Consider the following 17,574-nt stretch of genomic DNA (forward strand, 5'->3'; position numbering starts at 1 on the left):
AAAGACCAACGGTACCGAAACAAGAAGATCTTATTGAAAAGATACGGGAAATAGCCGAAATGGACATTTTAACAGAAGTCATGAAGGACTATCCTTTGCAAAAGGCAACAGAAAGATGGGATCTATTTAACAACTGAACTGAATCAACAGGCAGCTTATGAATAGCATATATTGAAATGAGAACTCAATCTAGAAAGCAGAAAAGAGTAAATAGAATAACTTAAAATCTTGATAAGGCAATAGGTACAGAATGGATGGAAATATGTTATTGTCTCCCCTCTTCCTCATCAATTCCAATTCCCTTTTCCTTTCTGTCATCCCTTAAATATTTTTTTTAAAGCCTTCTTTTCTTAAGGCTACACGTGCTCAGTTCTTTCCGTTTTTCCTCCTAGGGCTTGGTTTTCAGTCCCCTGGTCATCCTTCTTGCCCTCCTCTGAACTTCTTCCAATTTGCCTGGATTCTTCTTAAAGTGAGGTGTCCAGAACTGGACACAGGACTCTAGATGAGACCTAACCTGTGCTGAATAGAGGGGGAAATAGTACATCTATGGATTTGGAGACTATACATCTGTTAATGCAGCCTAAAATCACATTGGCCTTTTTTGGAGCTACATCACACTGTTGGCTCATAGCTTGTAATCTACAACAATTCCAAGATTCTTCTCACTCGTAGCATTATGAGGACGAAGTGGTTGGATGTAGTAATTAGCTTAGGCCCATGTCAGTCAGAGCAACACTTGCTTTGAAAATGAAGGAATACCTTGTGGGGAAAAAAGGTGGCATTTCTATGGCAGGAAAGCAGGGTCAAGAACGCCTACTAAGCGAGGACCGATAAGGAACAGCTTGCATTGCCTCCTGCCTGCCACTCCCGCAGGGCTGTCACCCGCTGGCCTGCAAGAGGCTGATGAGTCCAAAGGCCATTCTGGGCTGACTGAGCCCCTCCTCGGCCTGTTCTTTTTGACCCTCCCTCCGTCCAGAGCCCAGGAACCCTGACCCACCTGTCCCTGGTCAAGCAGCTGAAAGAGGAGGGCCCCATCCGTGTCGGCTCTGGCCACCACCGCATGCGCAGGAACCCGCGCCAGGTGGCAGGTCCGCCAGGCTGTGGCCGCTGCCCTGCTGCCATCACGACAGAGGAGCTGGAAGTCCTGCTGCTGAAAGCCCTCGGCCCAGGAGGAGGCGGCCGGACCTGAAATCAAGAACCCTGGGAGGAAGCTCAGCAGAAGGTGGCCAGGAATGCCACGGCCCGCACGGGGAGGAAGGCCGCGTTCTCCCGTGCGGTCAGACAAACAGTAAGAAAAAAGGTTTTCCCCAAAGCAGACACTTTTACGGGGTTTATCTACCGTATTTCAAAACTGTTGGCAAACTATAAACAAAACTGTTTTTAAATAAATAAATAAATAAATAAATAAATAAATAAATAAACAAACAAATAAACAAATAAATAAATAAATAAATAAATAAATAAAAATCCTTGTTCCATCTCACTCTACGTGCCGTTCACGTCACTCCAAAGGCTCCCTTCACAGCTGAGCTCCAATCTCCACCCCGCCCCCAGTTCCACAGAGAGTTCCCCCACTCCCCACCCTGCTTCAAGCCAAGGTTCTTCACGCAGGGACCACCATTTCTAGCCTTACTGCCATTGCTAGTCGGCGTGTGGAGACTTGTGCTCCCCCCCCCAGGTCTTGAGACCAGCACTGGCTCTTTCCCCCCCCCCCCCCCCCACCTGGCCTCCGGAGGCCAGGCCAGCATTCCCTGCCCTTTTCCTGTCAGGCAGGCCCTCCCTCCCTCCCTCCCTGCAGGCCGACTCACCCTCCAGGGCTTCCGCCACTGTGCTGTGCTTGATGAAAGCCACTTCTCCTGCTCCCTCCACGAGGCACCTAGAGCAGAAAGCCAAGGGGGGCCGTCAAAACTGGCACCCCCACAGAGCAAGGCGGGGAAGACTCCCCTGACACACACACACACACACACACACACACACACACACAGAGAGAGAGAGAGAGAGAGAGAGAGAGAGAGATGAAGTGCAAAGAAAGGAAAGATGCTGGCAGGGTTGGATGCCAACAGGAGCTACGGGTGACACTACTTCTATCATTTCTTTATTCTTTATTATTATTAAAAAGAAATGTATTTGTTAATAAACAATTACAGTCCCTCTGAAAACACAGGTGCGCGGCTTGGGGGTGTCCCTCCTGGGTTCATCTCTGAGCCTGGATGCCCAGGTTTTCATGTTGGCCAGGAGTGTCTTTGGACATTTGAAACTAGGGCACCAGCTGTGGCCGTTCCTGGAGAGGACGGATCTGGCCATGGTCATGCATGCCCTAGTTAAATCTTGACTGGATTACTGTATATACCAAGATCTAGTAGGTCTCTAGAGCCTGTGTCCTGAGCACACTCCTGTCCTGCAGTGAGTCCTGGACCCTTTTTGTGCACGGCAGGAGAGGAAGCTGAACACCTTCCATATGTGTTGCCTCCGATGGATTTTTGGTATCACCTGGCAGGACAAAGTTCCAAACAGAGTAGTCCTAGAACGAGCTGGAATTTTTAGCATGTATTACTGAAACAGCGACGTCTATGTTGGCTTGGGCACGTCGTGAGAATGGCTGATGGTCGGATTCCAAAGGATATCCTGTATGGAGAATGAGTGCAGGGACATCGCCCCAGAGGCAGACCACAGCTGCAATACATCTGCAAGCAGGATCTGAAGGCTTAGGAATGGACCTCAACCAATGGGAAACCCTGACATCTGAGCGTTCAGCCTGGAGGCAGGCAGTGCATCACGGCCTCTCCCAATTTGAAGAGACCCTTGTCCAGCAGGCCGAGGCAAAGAGGCAGTCCCGGAAGCAGCAAAACCAGGGAGCTGGACAGGGGACAGATTGTATCTGTCTTCAGTGTGGAAGGGATTGTCACTCTCGAATTGGCCTTCTCAGCCACAATAGACGCTGTTCAGAGACCTCTATTTAGAGCATTTTACCATAGTCATTGTTATATGATATTTTGTTTCCTGCCCAGAGTAGTCTATATGACTAGATGGGCAGGCTATAAATGTAATTAATTAATTAACTGTCTCTTGAGACTGAAGGTTGCCCAATGCTAATGGACATTCTGTTTTCATATTGATTATATTACTGTTTTTAATGTAATACTTGTTTAATTCTTTTTAAATATTTGTATACCTATGGTTTTTAGATTCTACATACTTGTCTTTTTAATGATGTAACCCTCCTTGGGTTCTTCTAAGGAGAAAGGTGAGACAAAAATATTTTAAATAAATAACAAATTATTAATTGCCCTGTGGCTCTCTTTCCACCCATTAGCATGTGGTGCAGGTGGAGCATGGATATATTTTGCTGAAAGGAGACCAGATTTTAAAGCAATGGCTTTCCCTTAAAGCAAGGATTTGATCCATGAGGTTCAGGCTAGATGGGCGGGAGAGAGGAATGCCACACTTTGGCACGCCATGAAGTCAGAGGTTCCTCCAGCTTTAGGCCATGACCAGATCGTCCGCTTCCATCTCTGATGTCTGAGAAAGCCGCCCCCCCCCGCAAGTCCTCAACAGGCCCCAGTGGGTGGGCACCAGACATGTCACCTCGCCCTGCTGGACACGGAGCCATTCAGCTTGGTTGCTCTGCACAGACTGGAAGACACGGCTGCCCAGCGGGGTTCAGGAAGCGTCTTTCTCCACCCCACCCTGAGATGAGGTGTGGATTGGGCTTGGCATGTTCCTCTCGCCCATCTCCACTCAGCCCCAGAGTAGGGGGCCCTCACCCCACCCCACCCCACCCCACCCCACCCCACCCTGGCAGGGTTTGGGCTGTCGTAACCCTCCCCCCGCCCAAGGAGAAGGCCCACAAAGCCCCAAGGGGCCTCTGGGGGCCACCCATGCAGGAGGTGCCAAGGACTCCCATCTGCTCTCCAGGAAACAAAGACAGCCCCACGGGGGCCCATGAGAGATACCTGAAGGCGCCAAGGTAGTCGTAATATTCCTCCTGGGGGTTCGGCTCACATCTGCCCTGCCCAGTGGCGTTCCCTTTGCAGAGCTCGCAAAGGGAGGGAGGGTAGCCATCCCCATTGGCCCCGGGGACACAGCTGGACTTGAAGAATTCCCCAGCCGCTGGAAGGGAAGGGAACAGGTGAATCTCTGGCCAGGTGGAAGGGCCTGGGCAAGGCCAGCCTTCCTGGGTCAAGGTGAGAAAGAGCCTCACACGCCCGGGAGCTCCTGGCCAGCTGGCCAGCCTTTCACACTTGCCCGAAAGGCTAAGTTCACTGGAGAAGAGTTTGGTCGCCCTGGCCCTGAAAATCTGCTGAGCTCAAGATGTGGGCTGCGAGAGTCCTTCATCCCAATGTTACTCCCTTCAGGCAAGGATCAGGAGCACTGCAGCTGGGGTTTTTTTTGGGGGGGGGATTGCACCACTGTAGGCACTGATAGGTGGCCAGGGGGGATCTATGCCCAGGGCCATAGGGATCCCCTGTGCCACCCTACAGAACTGGCGTTGGTGGGTGGGGAGTCAGCATTCTTGCAAGGCAAAGAACATGTTGGGAAGGCCCACCAAAGTCCTCCCAAGGGGACGCTGGCTTTTGGCACTCAGGAACAGGGTGACTTTTCTTGGTGGCCTGCAAAGCCCTCTGCCCCCCCCATTCCAAGGCCTGTTGAGTGCCATCCCCCCCCCCAAATTCTGTCAGCATGAGAACATCTGTGCCGCTGCTCAGAGCAGCACCAGCAGCAGCTGAGTTGGGCCCTCGGCAGCTCAGGAGGGGACCAGATAGCTCGGTGGCTGCAATTCCAGGTCTCAGGAGCTGGTGCTTCCACTGTACCAGCCAGGGAAAGAGCCACCCTTGGTGGCCTTGGGCAAGCTGCATGGAGGGCCCCAAGAAGTCAGAATCCACACTTGATGGAACACCCTTAATAAGCCATGTTCAGGCAGAATCAGGGTTGGAACACCACTCATGCGCAGCTGCTGCTTCTCTCCCTTGCTCTCCTCCACCTCCACCCCTCCCCGGTTGGTCACGGGGGCCCCACCCAGCCCAGGAAGGGCTCACCCTGGGCCACGTGGCAGTCGACCACCGGCATCCGGCCACTGTCCAGCAGGAACCCGATGGGGACGTTCCAGCCTGCGGTTCTATTCAAGGCGGTGTGGCAGCTCTTGGCCCCCCTCAGGCTGTTGATGGTCAGGTTGGAGCTTGCCTTCACCACCGCCACCGCGTAATAGGAGGTGCCGACATCTGTGCCAGGAGAGAAGGTGAAAGGATGGAGGTGGCAAGGCAGGAACTCCGGGGTGTGAGGCCCGGCTGCCCTCGGTGGGTGGGAGGGGAGGATCCTCGGCTGCCACAAGGTCGTCTTCAAGCAAGAGGGCATACGCTGGGACTTGCGCGCGCGCGCACACACACACACACACACACACACACACACACACACACACACACACACACACACACACACAGAGAGAGAGAGAGAGAGAGAGAGAGAGAGAGAGAAAGATATTCTGTCTCCTCCACTTCCAACCGGCCCCAATCGTGGTGCTGTTTGTTTGTTTAATCATGGGTTTTAGAAACAGACTTAAACCACTCACCAAAAGACAATAAACACCCTGCCCCACCCACCCACCGTCCTAGGGACCAAAGACCCTTTTTGGTTTATCCATCCATCCCACCCAAATGGCAACAGGACCACTACTCTGAGCAGCAAAGAAATCATACTAACATAATACAAACAATCCCAATACAGTGGGGTCTTGACTTGAGAACTTAATCCGTATTGGAAGGCGGTTCTCAAGTCAAAAAGTCTGTAAGTCAAGTCTCCATTGACCTACAGTGCATTGAAAACCGATTAATCCCGTAACAGGCCGTTTTTGTTCCATTTTGGTTTTTTTCTGGTCTGTAAGTCAAATCTCAGTCTGCAAGCCAAACCTAAATTTTGCAGCCAGAGAAGTCTGTAACTCAAAAAGTCTGTAAGTCAAGCCGTCTGTAAGTCAAGGGTCCACTGTAACTGTATTCGCGAAGGCTTTCATGGCCAGGATCTGATGGTTGTTGTGGGTTTTTCGGGCTCTTTGTTCTGAAGGTTGTTCGTCCTGACGTTTCCCCAGTCTCTGTGGCCATGGGCATCTTCAGAGGACAGCACTCTATGCTCTGTTGCAGTTTGTTTGAGTGTGGAGTATTTTTGTCCTTTTCACAGCCATAAATACTCCACTCCCAAACAAACTGCACCAGAGCACAGGTTGCTGTCCTCTGAAGATGCCCATGGCCACAGAGACTGGCGAAACGTTAGGAACAACAACCTTCCAGAACAAAGAGCCAATGTGTGTGTGTGTTTAGTCGTTTAGTCGTGTCCGACTCTTCGTGACCCCATGGACCAGAGCACGCCAGGCCCTCCTGTCTTCTACTGCCTCCCGGAGTTGTGTCAGGTTCATGTTGGTTGCTTCGCAGACACTGTCCAGCCATCTCATCCTCGGTCGTCCCCTTCTCCTCTTGCCATCACACCTTCCTAACATCAAGGTTTTTTCCGAGGACTCTTTTCTTCTCATGAGATGGCCAAAGTACTGGAGCCTCAGCTTCAGGATCTGTCCTTCAAGTGAGCATTCAGGGTTGATTTCCTTTAGAACTGATAGGTTTGTTCTTCTTGCAGTCCAGGGGATTCTCAAGAGCCTCCTCCAGCACCACAATTCAAAGGCATCAATTCTCCGGCGGTCTGCTTTCTTTATGGTCCAGCTCTCACTTCCATACATCACGACAGGAAAAACCATAGCTTTGACTATTCGGACTTTTGTTGGCAAGGTGATGTCTCTGCTTTTCAAGATGCTGTCAAGATTTGTCATCGCTTTCCTCCCAAGAAGAAGGCGCCTTTTAATTTCAGGGCTGCTGTCTCCATCTGCAGTGATCATGGAGCCCAGGAAGATAAAATGTGACACTGCCTCCATATCTTCCCCTTCTATTTCCCAGGAGGTGATGGGACCAGTGGCCATGATCTTAGTTTTTTTGATGTTGAGCTTCAGACCGTTTTTTGCACTCTCCTCTTTCACTCTCATTACAAGGTTCTTTAATTCCTCCTCACTTTCTGCCATCAGAGTCGTATCATCTGCATATCGGAGGTTGTTGATATTTCTTCCGGCAATCTTAATTCCGGCTTGGGTTTCTTCCAGTCCAGCCTTCCGCATGATGTATTCTGCATATAAGTTAAATAAGCTGGGGGACAATATACAGCCTTGCCGTACTCCTTTCCCAATTTTGAACCACTCAGTTGTTCCATGACCAGTTCTAACTGTTGCTTCCTGTCCCACATATAGGTTTCTCAGGAGACAGATAAAGTGGTCAGGCACTCCCATTTCTTTAAGAACTTGCCATAGTTTGCTGTGGTCCACACAGTCAAAGGCTTTCGCATAGTCAATGAAGCAGAAGTAGATATTTTTCTGGAACTCTCTGGCTTTCTCCATAATCCAGCGCAAGTTAGCAATTTGGTCTCGAGTTCCTCTGCCTCTTCGGAATCCAGCTTGTACTTCTGAGAGTTCTCGGTCCACATACTGTTGAAGCCTACCTTGTAGGATTTTGAGCATAACCTTGCTAGCGTGCGAAATGAGTGCAATTGTACGGTAGTTGGAGCATTCTTTGGCACTGCCTTTCTTTGGGATTGGGATGTAGACTGATCTTTTCCAATCCTCTGGCCACTGTTGAGTTTTCCAAACTTGCTGGCATATTGAATGTAGCACCTTAACAGCATCATCTTTCAAGATTTTAAATAGTTCAACTGGAATGCCATCACCTCCACTGGCCTTGTTGTTAGCCAGGCTTTCTAAGGCCCACTTGACTTCGCTCTACAGGATGTCTGGCTCAAGGTCAGCAACTACATTGTCTGGGTTGTCCGGGATATCCAAATCTTTCTGATATAATTCCTCTGTGTATTCTTGCCACCTCTTCTTGACGTCTTCTGCTTCTGTTAGGTCCTTCCCATTTTTGTCTTTTATCATGTTCATCTTTGCGCAAAATGTTCCTCTAATATGTCCAATTTTCCTGAACAGATCTCTGGTCTTTCCTTTTCTGTTATCTTCCTCTATTTCTTTGCATTGTTCATTTAAGAAGGCCCTCTTGTCTCTCCTTGCTATTCTTTGGAAGTCTGCATTCAAGTTTCTGTAACTTTCCCTATCTCCCTTGCATTTTGCTTCCCTTCTCCTCTCTGCTATTTCTAAGGCCTCGTTGGACAACCACTTTGCTTTCTTGCATTTCCTTTTCTTTGGGATGGTTTTCGTTGCTGCCTCTTGGACAATGTTACGAGCCTCTATCCAAAGTTCTTCAGGCACTCTCTCCACCAAATCGAGTTCCTTAAATCTGTTCGTTACTTCCACTGTGTATTCATAAGGGATTTGGTTTAGATTATACCTGAGTGGCCCAGTGGTTTTTCCTAATCTCTTCAGTCTAAGCTTGAATTTTGCTATGAGAAGCTGATGATCAGAACCGCAGTCAGCTCCAGGTCTTGTTTTTGCTGACTGTATAGAGCTTCTCCATCTTTGGCTGCAGAGAATATAATCAATTTGATTTCGATATTGCCCATCTGGTGATTTCCATGTATAGAGTCGCCTCTTGTGTTGTTGGAAAAGAGTGTTTGTGATGACCAGCTTATTCTCTTGACAAAACTCTATTAGCCTTTGTCCTGCTTCATTCTGAACTCCAAGGCCAAACTTCCCTGTTGTTCCTTTTATCTCTTGGCTCCCTACTTTAGCATTCCAGTCCCCTAGAATGAGAAGAACATCTTTCTTTGGTGTCAGTTCTAGAAGGTGTTGTAAATCTTCATAGAATTGTTCAATTTCAGTCTCCACAGCAATGCTGGTTGGTGCATAAACTTGGATTATTGTGATGTTGAATGGTCTGCCTTGGATTCGTATTGACATCATTCTATCATTTTTGAGATTGTATCCCATTACAGCTTTTCCCACTCTTTTGTTGACTATGAGGGCTACTCCATTCCTTCTACGGGATTCTTGCCCACAATAGTAGATATGATAATCATCTGAGCTGAATTCGCCCATTCCTGTCCATTTTAGTTCGCTGATGCCCAGGATGTCGATGTTTATTCTTGCCATCTCCTGTTTGACCACCTCCAGCTTCCCAACGTTCATAGATCTTACATTCCAGGTTCCTATGCAGTATTCTTCTTTGCAGCATTGGATTTTCCTTTCACTTCCAGGCACGTCCACAGCTGAGCGTCCTTTCGGCTTTGGCCCAACCACTTCATTAGCTCTGGAGCTACTTGTACTTGTCCTCCACTCTTCCTCAGTAGCATGTTGGACGCCTTCCGACCTGAGGGGCCCATCTTCCAGCATCATATCTTTTAGCCTTTTGTTTCTGATCATGGGGCGTTCTTGGCAAAGATACTGGAGTGGCTTGCCATTTCCTACTCCAGGTGGATTGCGTTTAGTCGGAACTCTCCACTATGTCCTGTCCGTCTTGGGTGTCCCTGCACGGCATAGCCCATAGCCCTTCTCTGAGTTACTCAAGCCCCTTCGCCACGACAAGGCAGCAATCCATGAAGGAGACAAAGAGCCAAAGAGCCTGAAAAACCCACAACATCCAATCTGAATAACACCCACGTAATCAGTAAACATGAAATGTAACAACAAAAATAAAATAATTGCTTTAAAAAAAGGCTATAACATATTTTAAAATATTAAATGCAATAAAGGTGGCAGAAACAGACAGATACACATAGACGAGAGGAGGATTTTAACTTGTCTCCTTCCGCTCATTGTATCTCAGATGGGAATGAGTTCCAAAGGGATGGAGTGGCTCCGGAGAAGGCCGGATTTCAAGTGGCAAATTTCTGGGCTTCCTGGGGGGGGGGGGTCACTATCTGCAACATCCCAGCGTATGAGGTGCAAGTGGGACGGATAGACATTTGGGGGGGGGGAGAGAGGTGCTCAGACGGGTAACAAGCCCCTAAACCGTTAAGGGCTTTTAAATGTCCACATAAACACCTTGAAGCTGACCCAGAAGCCAACTGGCAGCCAGGGCAGAAGCCCCCCCCCCCGGGCCAAGGGACACGTGGGGTCCGAGGGTGACTTTCCAGAGGCCAGCCTGCCCCCCCCCCCGCCTTCCGCACTTGCTGCCCCTTCTGAACCGCCTTCCCGGGGCGCCCGGCTTAGAGAGCCCGGCCGGCGTCTGTGTGCTGGAGATTGCAGGCCAGGGACCAGCCTGGTTTGGGGCTTCTGGTCCCTGGAAGCAGCCCCACTCGGGAGGGAGCCTGGCTGCAGCCTGTGGGCCCCCCCCCCCGCTGACCTTTCTGGCCTGTTTCCAAAGGCAAGCCCCCCCCATCCCCGTTGTCCGGTCCCTTCGAATAAAGGGGAGGGAGCCGGTCTGCAGCTGTTTGGAGAGTTTTAGGTAAAGAGGGCGAGCCTTGCTTTGAATCTCGAAAGCTGGAAGGCACCGCCGGCGAGCGCGGGACGGGCGGCCCGTCACACCCCCCCCCGCCCAGAGAAACCCCTCCCCGACCCTCTTCAAGGGACCGGCAGCTCCGGAGGCAGCCAAAGCCTCGCCGCCGGGCAGGGAGACCGGGAGCGGGCGGGCGGGCGGCTCTTCCGGGCCCCCCTTTGCCTCCATCAGAGCAGCCCGGGGCGGCTCCCGGGGGGGGGGGACGGGACGGGGGGAGGGGGACGGGACCGGCCCCCTCTGTCTTGGGCCCGGCGCGGCCTTCCCTCTCCAGCTCCTAGGCAACCCCGCCGCCCCCCCCCCCGGCCTCGGTCAGGAGGAACCTCCGTCCCCCGTCCGTCCCCCCCCCCGTCTCGTCCAGCCGCGCGAAAGCCGAGCCGGCGGCGGTGGGCGAAGCTGGGCGCGCCGGGCAGGACGGGCGCCGGCTCGGCTCGGCTCTGCTTACCTTGGCCGTAGGCTTCGCCCACCACCGGCTTCAGGTGGAAGTCCTTCCCGGCCAGGTAAACGAGGCCCCCGTCCACGGCCGCCGCGTCGGCCACGCTCTCCTGTACAGCAAAGACCAAAAAAAAGGGGGGGGGGGCGTTTCTCCTCTGCAGGAAAGGTTCGGGAAGCCCACCTGGCCGCCCCCCCCGTCCCCCCCCCGCCCCAGTCCCAGCCCCGGGGGGGGGGCCGCGGAGAGCCCGAGCCCGAGCGGGACGGAAGGTCAGGAAAGGCCCCTCCCCGGCAGGCGCCAGGATTCCCCCCCCACCGACCCTCCCTCAGCCGTGGCAGGGAACGGGGGGTGTCGGGGGGGGAGGCCTGTCCCGAGAGAGAGGGAGAGACACGTATTAGGAGAAGCCCGGATTGCCCTGCGGGGTCTGTGTGTGTGTGTGTGTGTGTCTGTGTGTGAGAGAGAGCGCGCTCTGCCCATGGCCAGAGACACCCTCCTCCCCTCCCAGCCAGGGACGCCAAGCGCGTGCTCGGAGCGAAACGGGCGGCGGGGGGGGCAGAGCCTTGTGAGAGGGGGGGCTCCCCAAGCCGCCTTCCCCCCTCCATAGCCGGGGGCTGGGGGGAAGAGAGAGGGGACTCTTCAGCCCCAGAAGCGTCGCCTCCACCGGGGGCTTTCCCTTCCTCCAGGGCAGCTTTCCCCGAGCGGGGACCCCCCCCTCCCTAGGCCCGGCGGCACCCCCTCGGAGCCCGAGGGAAAGCATCCCTCCTTTCGAAGCCAGACCACCCCCCCGGCCCCCCGGCCCGCCACCGAGAGGCCGTGTGCCCCCCCCGCCCGCCTCCCCGCCCGGCGCGCTCCCGGCCTCCCAAAGGAGTCCCGCGCCCTTCGCAGCCCCGCTCGGATCCTGCCCCCGAAGGACTCCTGGAGGGGGTCAGTCCGTCCCTCTCGGGTTTCCTCGGCCTTTTTTCCCCTACCGCCTTCGACCTTTTTTTTCTTCTGGCATCTGCTGATATACTGTATATAAAAACAGGCAACCCAGACTGTGTAGATGCGCATCTGTCGGTTCAAACGTATTTGCTCGGAAAGACCAGACCCGCGCAGGTAGGGGACAGAGCTCAGGAGGAGGTTGGAGGTGTCCCTGAGCCCCTCCCGGTCAGGGCCCGTGAGGACTCAGGAAGGCACCGCTGTCCTGCTCCCGCAAGAAAGCGAGTCGTTTCCCAGAGGAAAGAACGACGGGCCTGTCAGTGACTCCAGAACGTGTGTGTGTGACCAAGGCGATGTGTCCAAGCACGAGGAGGTGTGTTCTTTCTACAGATGTTTCGAAGCAGCAGTAAACGTTATCGAATGTTGCAGGCAAGAGCGCAAGGGATTTGGCTACCCCATTGCTTTGCTGCCACAAAGACACATCCGGGAGAACATCAGATTTCTTTTATACAAAGTGGTTTTTTAATCTAAGTGCTGCAAGCTGCTGTGTGCAGCAGATTCTGCAAAGCAAGATGTTATATATTATTTATTATAGCTAAAAAGCCAACATAAAAAATTACTATCTTTCCCAGGAAGCCTTGCCTTAAAGCAGACTTTGGGCTTCACTCCCGGCGTGGGATCCCTGCCCTGAAGCCCCAGTCCAGGGAGAGGGGCACAGCATGTCTTCCCTACCACCCCCTGTGAACAAGGCTGGGGCACCCGAAGCATTCCTTGCCACTCAGCCACACTGCCTTTGTGTTACCTCGTGTGGGCGCTTGCCAGGCAGGTCAGTGCGCTAGTGACCAGGAAAGGTTTCCGTGCAACGTTCCTTTCTCCCAAAACCCTCTGAGCCACTTGCTCCTTGGTGCATCAGGGAGACTAAAACAAGCAGGTGGTTGCACCTGGGTGCAAACCAACTCTGCAAGGTAGAAAACGTAAAGCCCCTTTAAAAAAAAATCCTTAAAAGACTTCCAAGCACATGGGACAGTGTGGTTAGTATCTACAATGCCTCCAGCAGTCTGAATGAAGACGGAGCTGTAAAATTCTAGTTTTATTAAAGAAATAAACCTTGCCAACAAAGGTCTGCATAGTCAAAGCTATGGTTTTTCCAGTAGCGATGTATGGAAGTGAGAGCTGGACCACAAAGAAGGCTGACCGCCGAAGAATTGATGCCTTTGAATTGTGGTGCTGGAGGAGACTCTTGAGAATCCCCTGGACTGCAAGGAGATCCAACCTATCCGTTCTGAAGGAAATCAACCCTGAGTGTTCACTGGAAGGACAGATCCTGAAGCGGAGACTCCAATACTATGGCCATCTTTTGAGAAGAGAAAACTCCCTGGAAAAGACCCTGATGTTGGGAAAGTGTGAGGGCAAGAGGAGAAGGGGACGACCGAGGATGAGATGGCTGGACAGGGTCATCGAAGTGACAAACATGACTTTGACCCAACTCCGGGAGGCAGTGGAAGATAGGAGGGCCTGGCGTGCTCCAATCTTGAAGCCTTTTCATGGCTGCTTTAAGGATCAAAAGGTTGCGATCCTGTAGCTCTTTCATGACTGCTTTACCCAAAGGGAGCTTTCCCTTCCTTTTTGCTAAGCCCCGTCACTTCACAAAAGGCTGGGAAAAGTGGTTGCCTTCCGTGTATAAAGCAACCCTCAATTTTTTGTCTAATTATTTAAAGAAAAAGCATAATTTTATACACAGAAAAATACGGTATTTAAAACATTTTACCCTGTCTTTCTCCTTAAACAGGACCCAAGGTGGCTTATATCATTAAAATAAAATATTTAAAGCTATAAACAGTAAGTACACAAATACTAAAAGGTAAAGGTTCCCCTTGACATTGAGTCCAGTCATGTCCAACTCTAGGGCATGGTGCTCATCCCTGTTTCCAAGCCCTAGAGCCAGCGTTTCTCCAAAGACAGTTTTCATGGTCATGTGGCCAGCATGACTAGACACGGAACGGCGTTACCTTCCCACCAAGGTGGTACCTATTTATTGACTCGCATTTACATGCTTTCGAACTGCTAGGTTGCCAGGAGCTGGGACAAGCGAGGGGAGCTCACTCCGTCGCATGGATTTGATCTTACCACGGCTGGTCTTCTGACCTTGCAGCACAGGGGCTTCTGAGATGTAACCCGCAGCGCCACCACTTTTAACCCACAGCGCCACCACATACACATACTAAAAAGAATTGCATAAATAACACACTAAAAGACTGTAAACAAAAGCAACACCAAAATTGTATTAAAAGCAGTAAGGCACAACAATCCAATTTGCAAATCTTCTCTCAGGCAACCAGTCACTGAGGGAAAGCTTGCTGGAAGAGAAAGGTCTTTTTCTGCTTGTGGAAGGACACCAAAGGTGTGGCCAATCTGGCCTCCAGTGGGAGTGAGTTCCACAGTCTAGGAGCAGCCACAGAGAAGGCCCTCTCCTGCGTCCCCACTAAACAGAACTCTGAGGGTGGTGGGATCAAGAAAAAGACCTCACCTGATATGGCTGGGTGGCCAGTTGGCAAGGATACCAGTTGTACAGAGTGTGGGTATTTGGAAGGGAGAGAGAGAGAGAGAGAAAGAGAGAGAGCATCTGCCTTGGCAAGTGAGAGGTTGCAAGGAAAGGCCTCCTAAGCCAGTAGAATATTCCACCAGAACTGGAGGGTGGGCATCTGTCTCCGGGGCACTGGGAAGTCTGGCACTCCACCCAAGGGTGACCTGCCCGCAGCTGGGGGCAAGTCTGCTGGACTTTGCTCGCACTGTGAAAAGTAGACAGCAAGAGGCCTGTCAAACGGCCGCGCAGGAGGGTTCCCCTTTGCCTTCCCCAAGGATGGCTCTCCTCCTCCTCCTCCTCCTCCATGGCTAGAGCCCAGCGGGACTTTGGACTGCCAGGCAGAGGAGAGCGGCAGGAAGCTGATGAGGAATTGGGGGAGGGGACACTCAGCGTTGCTTGCAATCTGCCTAAAAGACAGCTAAAAATATGACACCATGCTGCAATTATAAATATCCTACGTTAAAATGGTTGAATAAAAAGAGCGGAAAAGCACATAGGAAAGGAAAGGCGTGCAACACCCCCTCCCCTCAACTTGAGAATCCCAAACATCTCACCAGAGGAGCCCTAATCGTTGCCCACCAGCCCTTTCTGAATCACAGCACCGAGACACTTCCCAAGGCAAGTGCTTGTTCTTGGTTGAACAGCCTTCCTGTAGGTTATAATACAGTATGTGGAAACTGACCCTTTAGGTATGCAACATTTCAGTCATCCAGTACAGGTAAGTAGTTAGAGGGGGTAGCCTTCATCAAACCGCCATTTTGACAGTTGCGCCGCCCCTTTTTGGGACCTTGCAGCGGAAGGGGTGGGCCTTCCGGCGTCTAGGCTCGACCCAGGCCCCTTCCGAAGGAAGGGGCGGGTCGAGCGGTAACGTCAGGGGTTGTGGAGGGCCCCGTGGGCCTATAGGGGTCTTTTCCTCGAGTCCGGGGGTCCCCCGTGACCCTAGGGTGGCCTGAGGATTGGTCCCCGAGGGGTTGTGCCACCCCGCGGCCCTGTAGGCCAATGGGGAGCGGTTGGCGGGGTTTGGCTAGTAAGGGGTGGCCATAGGACATGCCCCGGCTTGCATTTAGGCCACTGGGGCCTGAAATTCACACCAGGGATTTTGGGGGCCCTTCTCATATGCTGTAACAGTAAATTAAATAATTAGACCTTCTAAACGGGAGACAATTTTGAAACCATGTTTAAAAACAACAATAAACCGCTTCTCTTCGGTTCTGACAGACTGCAGAGGTTGCAGGAACACCCCTAGGCCACATCTTCCAGAAGGGTTGGGTTGTGTGGGGGTGACGTAAGTGCTGTTTGAGGCCAACGTGGCCCTATAGGGGTTTCCTAGAGTTGGGTATTCCCCCGTGACTCTAGGGAGGCCTGAGCATTGGTTCCCGAAGGGAAGGGCCAGCCTGCGGCCCTGTAGGCCAATGGGGAGAGGTTGGTGGGGCATAGCTAGAAATGGGCGGGCTATCGGGCATGCCTCGACATGCCCTATAGCCCTCCCGGTTCTGAAAGGCCGCAGAGGTTGCTGGAACACCACAGTCTTGCCGAGCATTGCAGAGACCGGATCGTCTTGGAGGCCATGGAGGACAAGGAAAACCAGCACCCATGTACACAGGCAGCCCCAAAGGCTGAAATTCAAGAGAACATGGACTCCAAAACCATAGACAAACCCAGAAAGCGCTCCCTGAGTACAGGTTCTGAGAATGAGAACATGCCACCTGCAGTACCACAAGGTCTGGAAGACCCTGAAAGCTCTGAATGCTTGCATAATATGGAAGCTTCCTTTTATACAGAGAAATCATCTGAAACACAGGTATGTACTCCTTTGTAGAAGGGGGGTGTCAGAGGTTTTCTATATGTGGCTATTCTGTGTTTGTTAAAAGAATCTTTGATTTTTCAGGAACTACCCCATTTACAAGTAGGCAGAATGGCCCTGAAAAGAACAGCTGCAATGCGCTCTGCTGTAAGGGCCTGTCTTTATGGAATTTTGAAGCACTGTCTGGCTGGTTTTCTTAAAGCGGAATGTGAAGGTTGCAGACTACAAAGCCCAAGTCAAATGGACCATCCGTGTTTGTTCTGGGACAAACAAGCCCTTTCCAGGCTGTTAAGAACATTGTGTAGAAGAATATGTGTTAAGAAAGCCCTTTTTATTATTACTATGAAGGCTTACAGAAAGAATATTTTGTATCTCACCAACAACACTTTTAATTATATAAAAGAGCTTATTAAATTTGTAGGAATATCTCAAAACGCATATACTTACTTAAAAAAGCTATTGAGAAAATCTGATACGCACTTTCTAGAGGTAGTTTTACCAAATATAAAAGGCTATGATTATAAATTGTTTCTGTGTGATACAATGCAGCAATAAAACTATAAGGAATGCAGCTTTCTGTATCTATACCCTATACAATGTGAAATTTTACTTAAATTAAAGGAATCTTTTCATTCTCTCAGTTTTACCAAATATAAAAGGCTATGATTATAAATTGTTTCTGTGTGATACAATGCAGCAATAAAACTATAAGGAATGCAGCTTTCTGTATCTATACCCTATACAATGTTCTTAACAGCCTGGAAAGGGCTTGTTTGTCCATTTGACTTGGGCTTTGTAGTCTGCAACCTTCACATTCCGCTTTAAGAAAACCAGCCAGACAGTGCTTCAAAATTCCATAAAGACAGGCCCTTACAGCAGAGCGCATTGCAGCTGTTCTTTTCAGGGCCATTCTGCCTACTTGTAAATGGGGTAGTTCCTGAAAAATCAAAGATTCTTTTAACAAACACAGAATAGCCACATATAGAAAACCTCTGACACCCCCCTTCTACAAAGGAGTACATACCTGTGTTTCAGATGATTTCTCTGTATAAAAGGAAGCTTCCATATTATGCAAGCATTCAGAGCTTTCAGGGTCTTCCAGACCTTGTGGTACTGCAGGTGGCATGTTCTCATTCTCAGAACCTGTACTCAGGGAGCGCTTTCTGGGTTTGTCTATGGTTTTGGAGTCCATGTTCTCTTGAATTTCAGCCTTTGGGGCTGCCTGTGTACATGGGTGCTGGTTTTCCTTGTCCTCCATGGCCTCCAAGACGATCTGGTCTCTGCAATGCTCGGCAAGACTGTGGTGTTCCAGCAACCTCTGCGGCCTTTCAGAACCGGGAGGGCTATAGGGCATGTCGAGGCATGCCCGATAGCCCGCCCATTTCTAGCTATGCCCCACCAACCTCTCCCCATTGGCCTACAGGGCCGC

General features: G+C 51.2%; 1 protein-coding gene across 2 annotated transcripts in view; it reads right to left on the reverse strand.

The window, feature by feature from the left end:
* Nucleotides 1-17,574, reverse strand: part of MELTF (melanotransferrin) — a 38,765-nt gene that overhangs the window by 15,117 nt on the left and 6,074 nt on the right. Inside the window, exons 3-7 of one of the 2 annotated variants that reach the window (XM_072996440.2) lie at nt 10,852-10,951; nt 5,037-5,219; nt 3,954-4,110; nt 1,809-1,876; nt 998-1,185 (exon numbers count right to left, since the gene is read on the reverse strand). In XM_072996440.2, the coding sequence (XP_072852541.2) occupies nt 998-1,185; nt 1,809-1,876; nt 3,954-4,110; nt 5,037-5,219; nt 10,852-10,951 (696 nt within the window). Of the gene's footprint in view, nt 1-997; nt 1,186-1,808; nt 1,877-3,953; nt 4,111-5,036; nt 5,362-10,851; nt 10,952-17,574 lie in introns of those variants that run through there. The other variant, XM_072996441.2, reaches the window with a different exon arrangement.

This window comes from Pogona vitticeps, chromosome 3 (assembly GCF_051106095.1).
Source record: "Pogona vitticeps strain Pit_001003342236 chromosome 3, PviZW2.1, whole genome shotgun sequence".
NCBI classification, from domain to species: domain Eukaryota; kingdom Metazoa; phylum Chordata; class Lepidosauria; order Squamata; family Agamidae; genus Pogona; species Pogona vitticeps.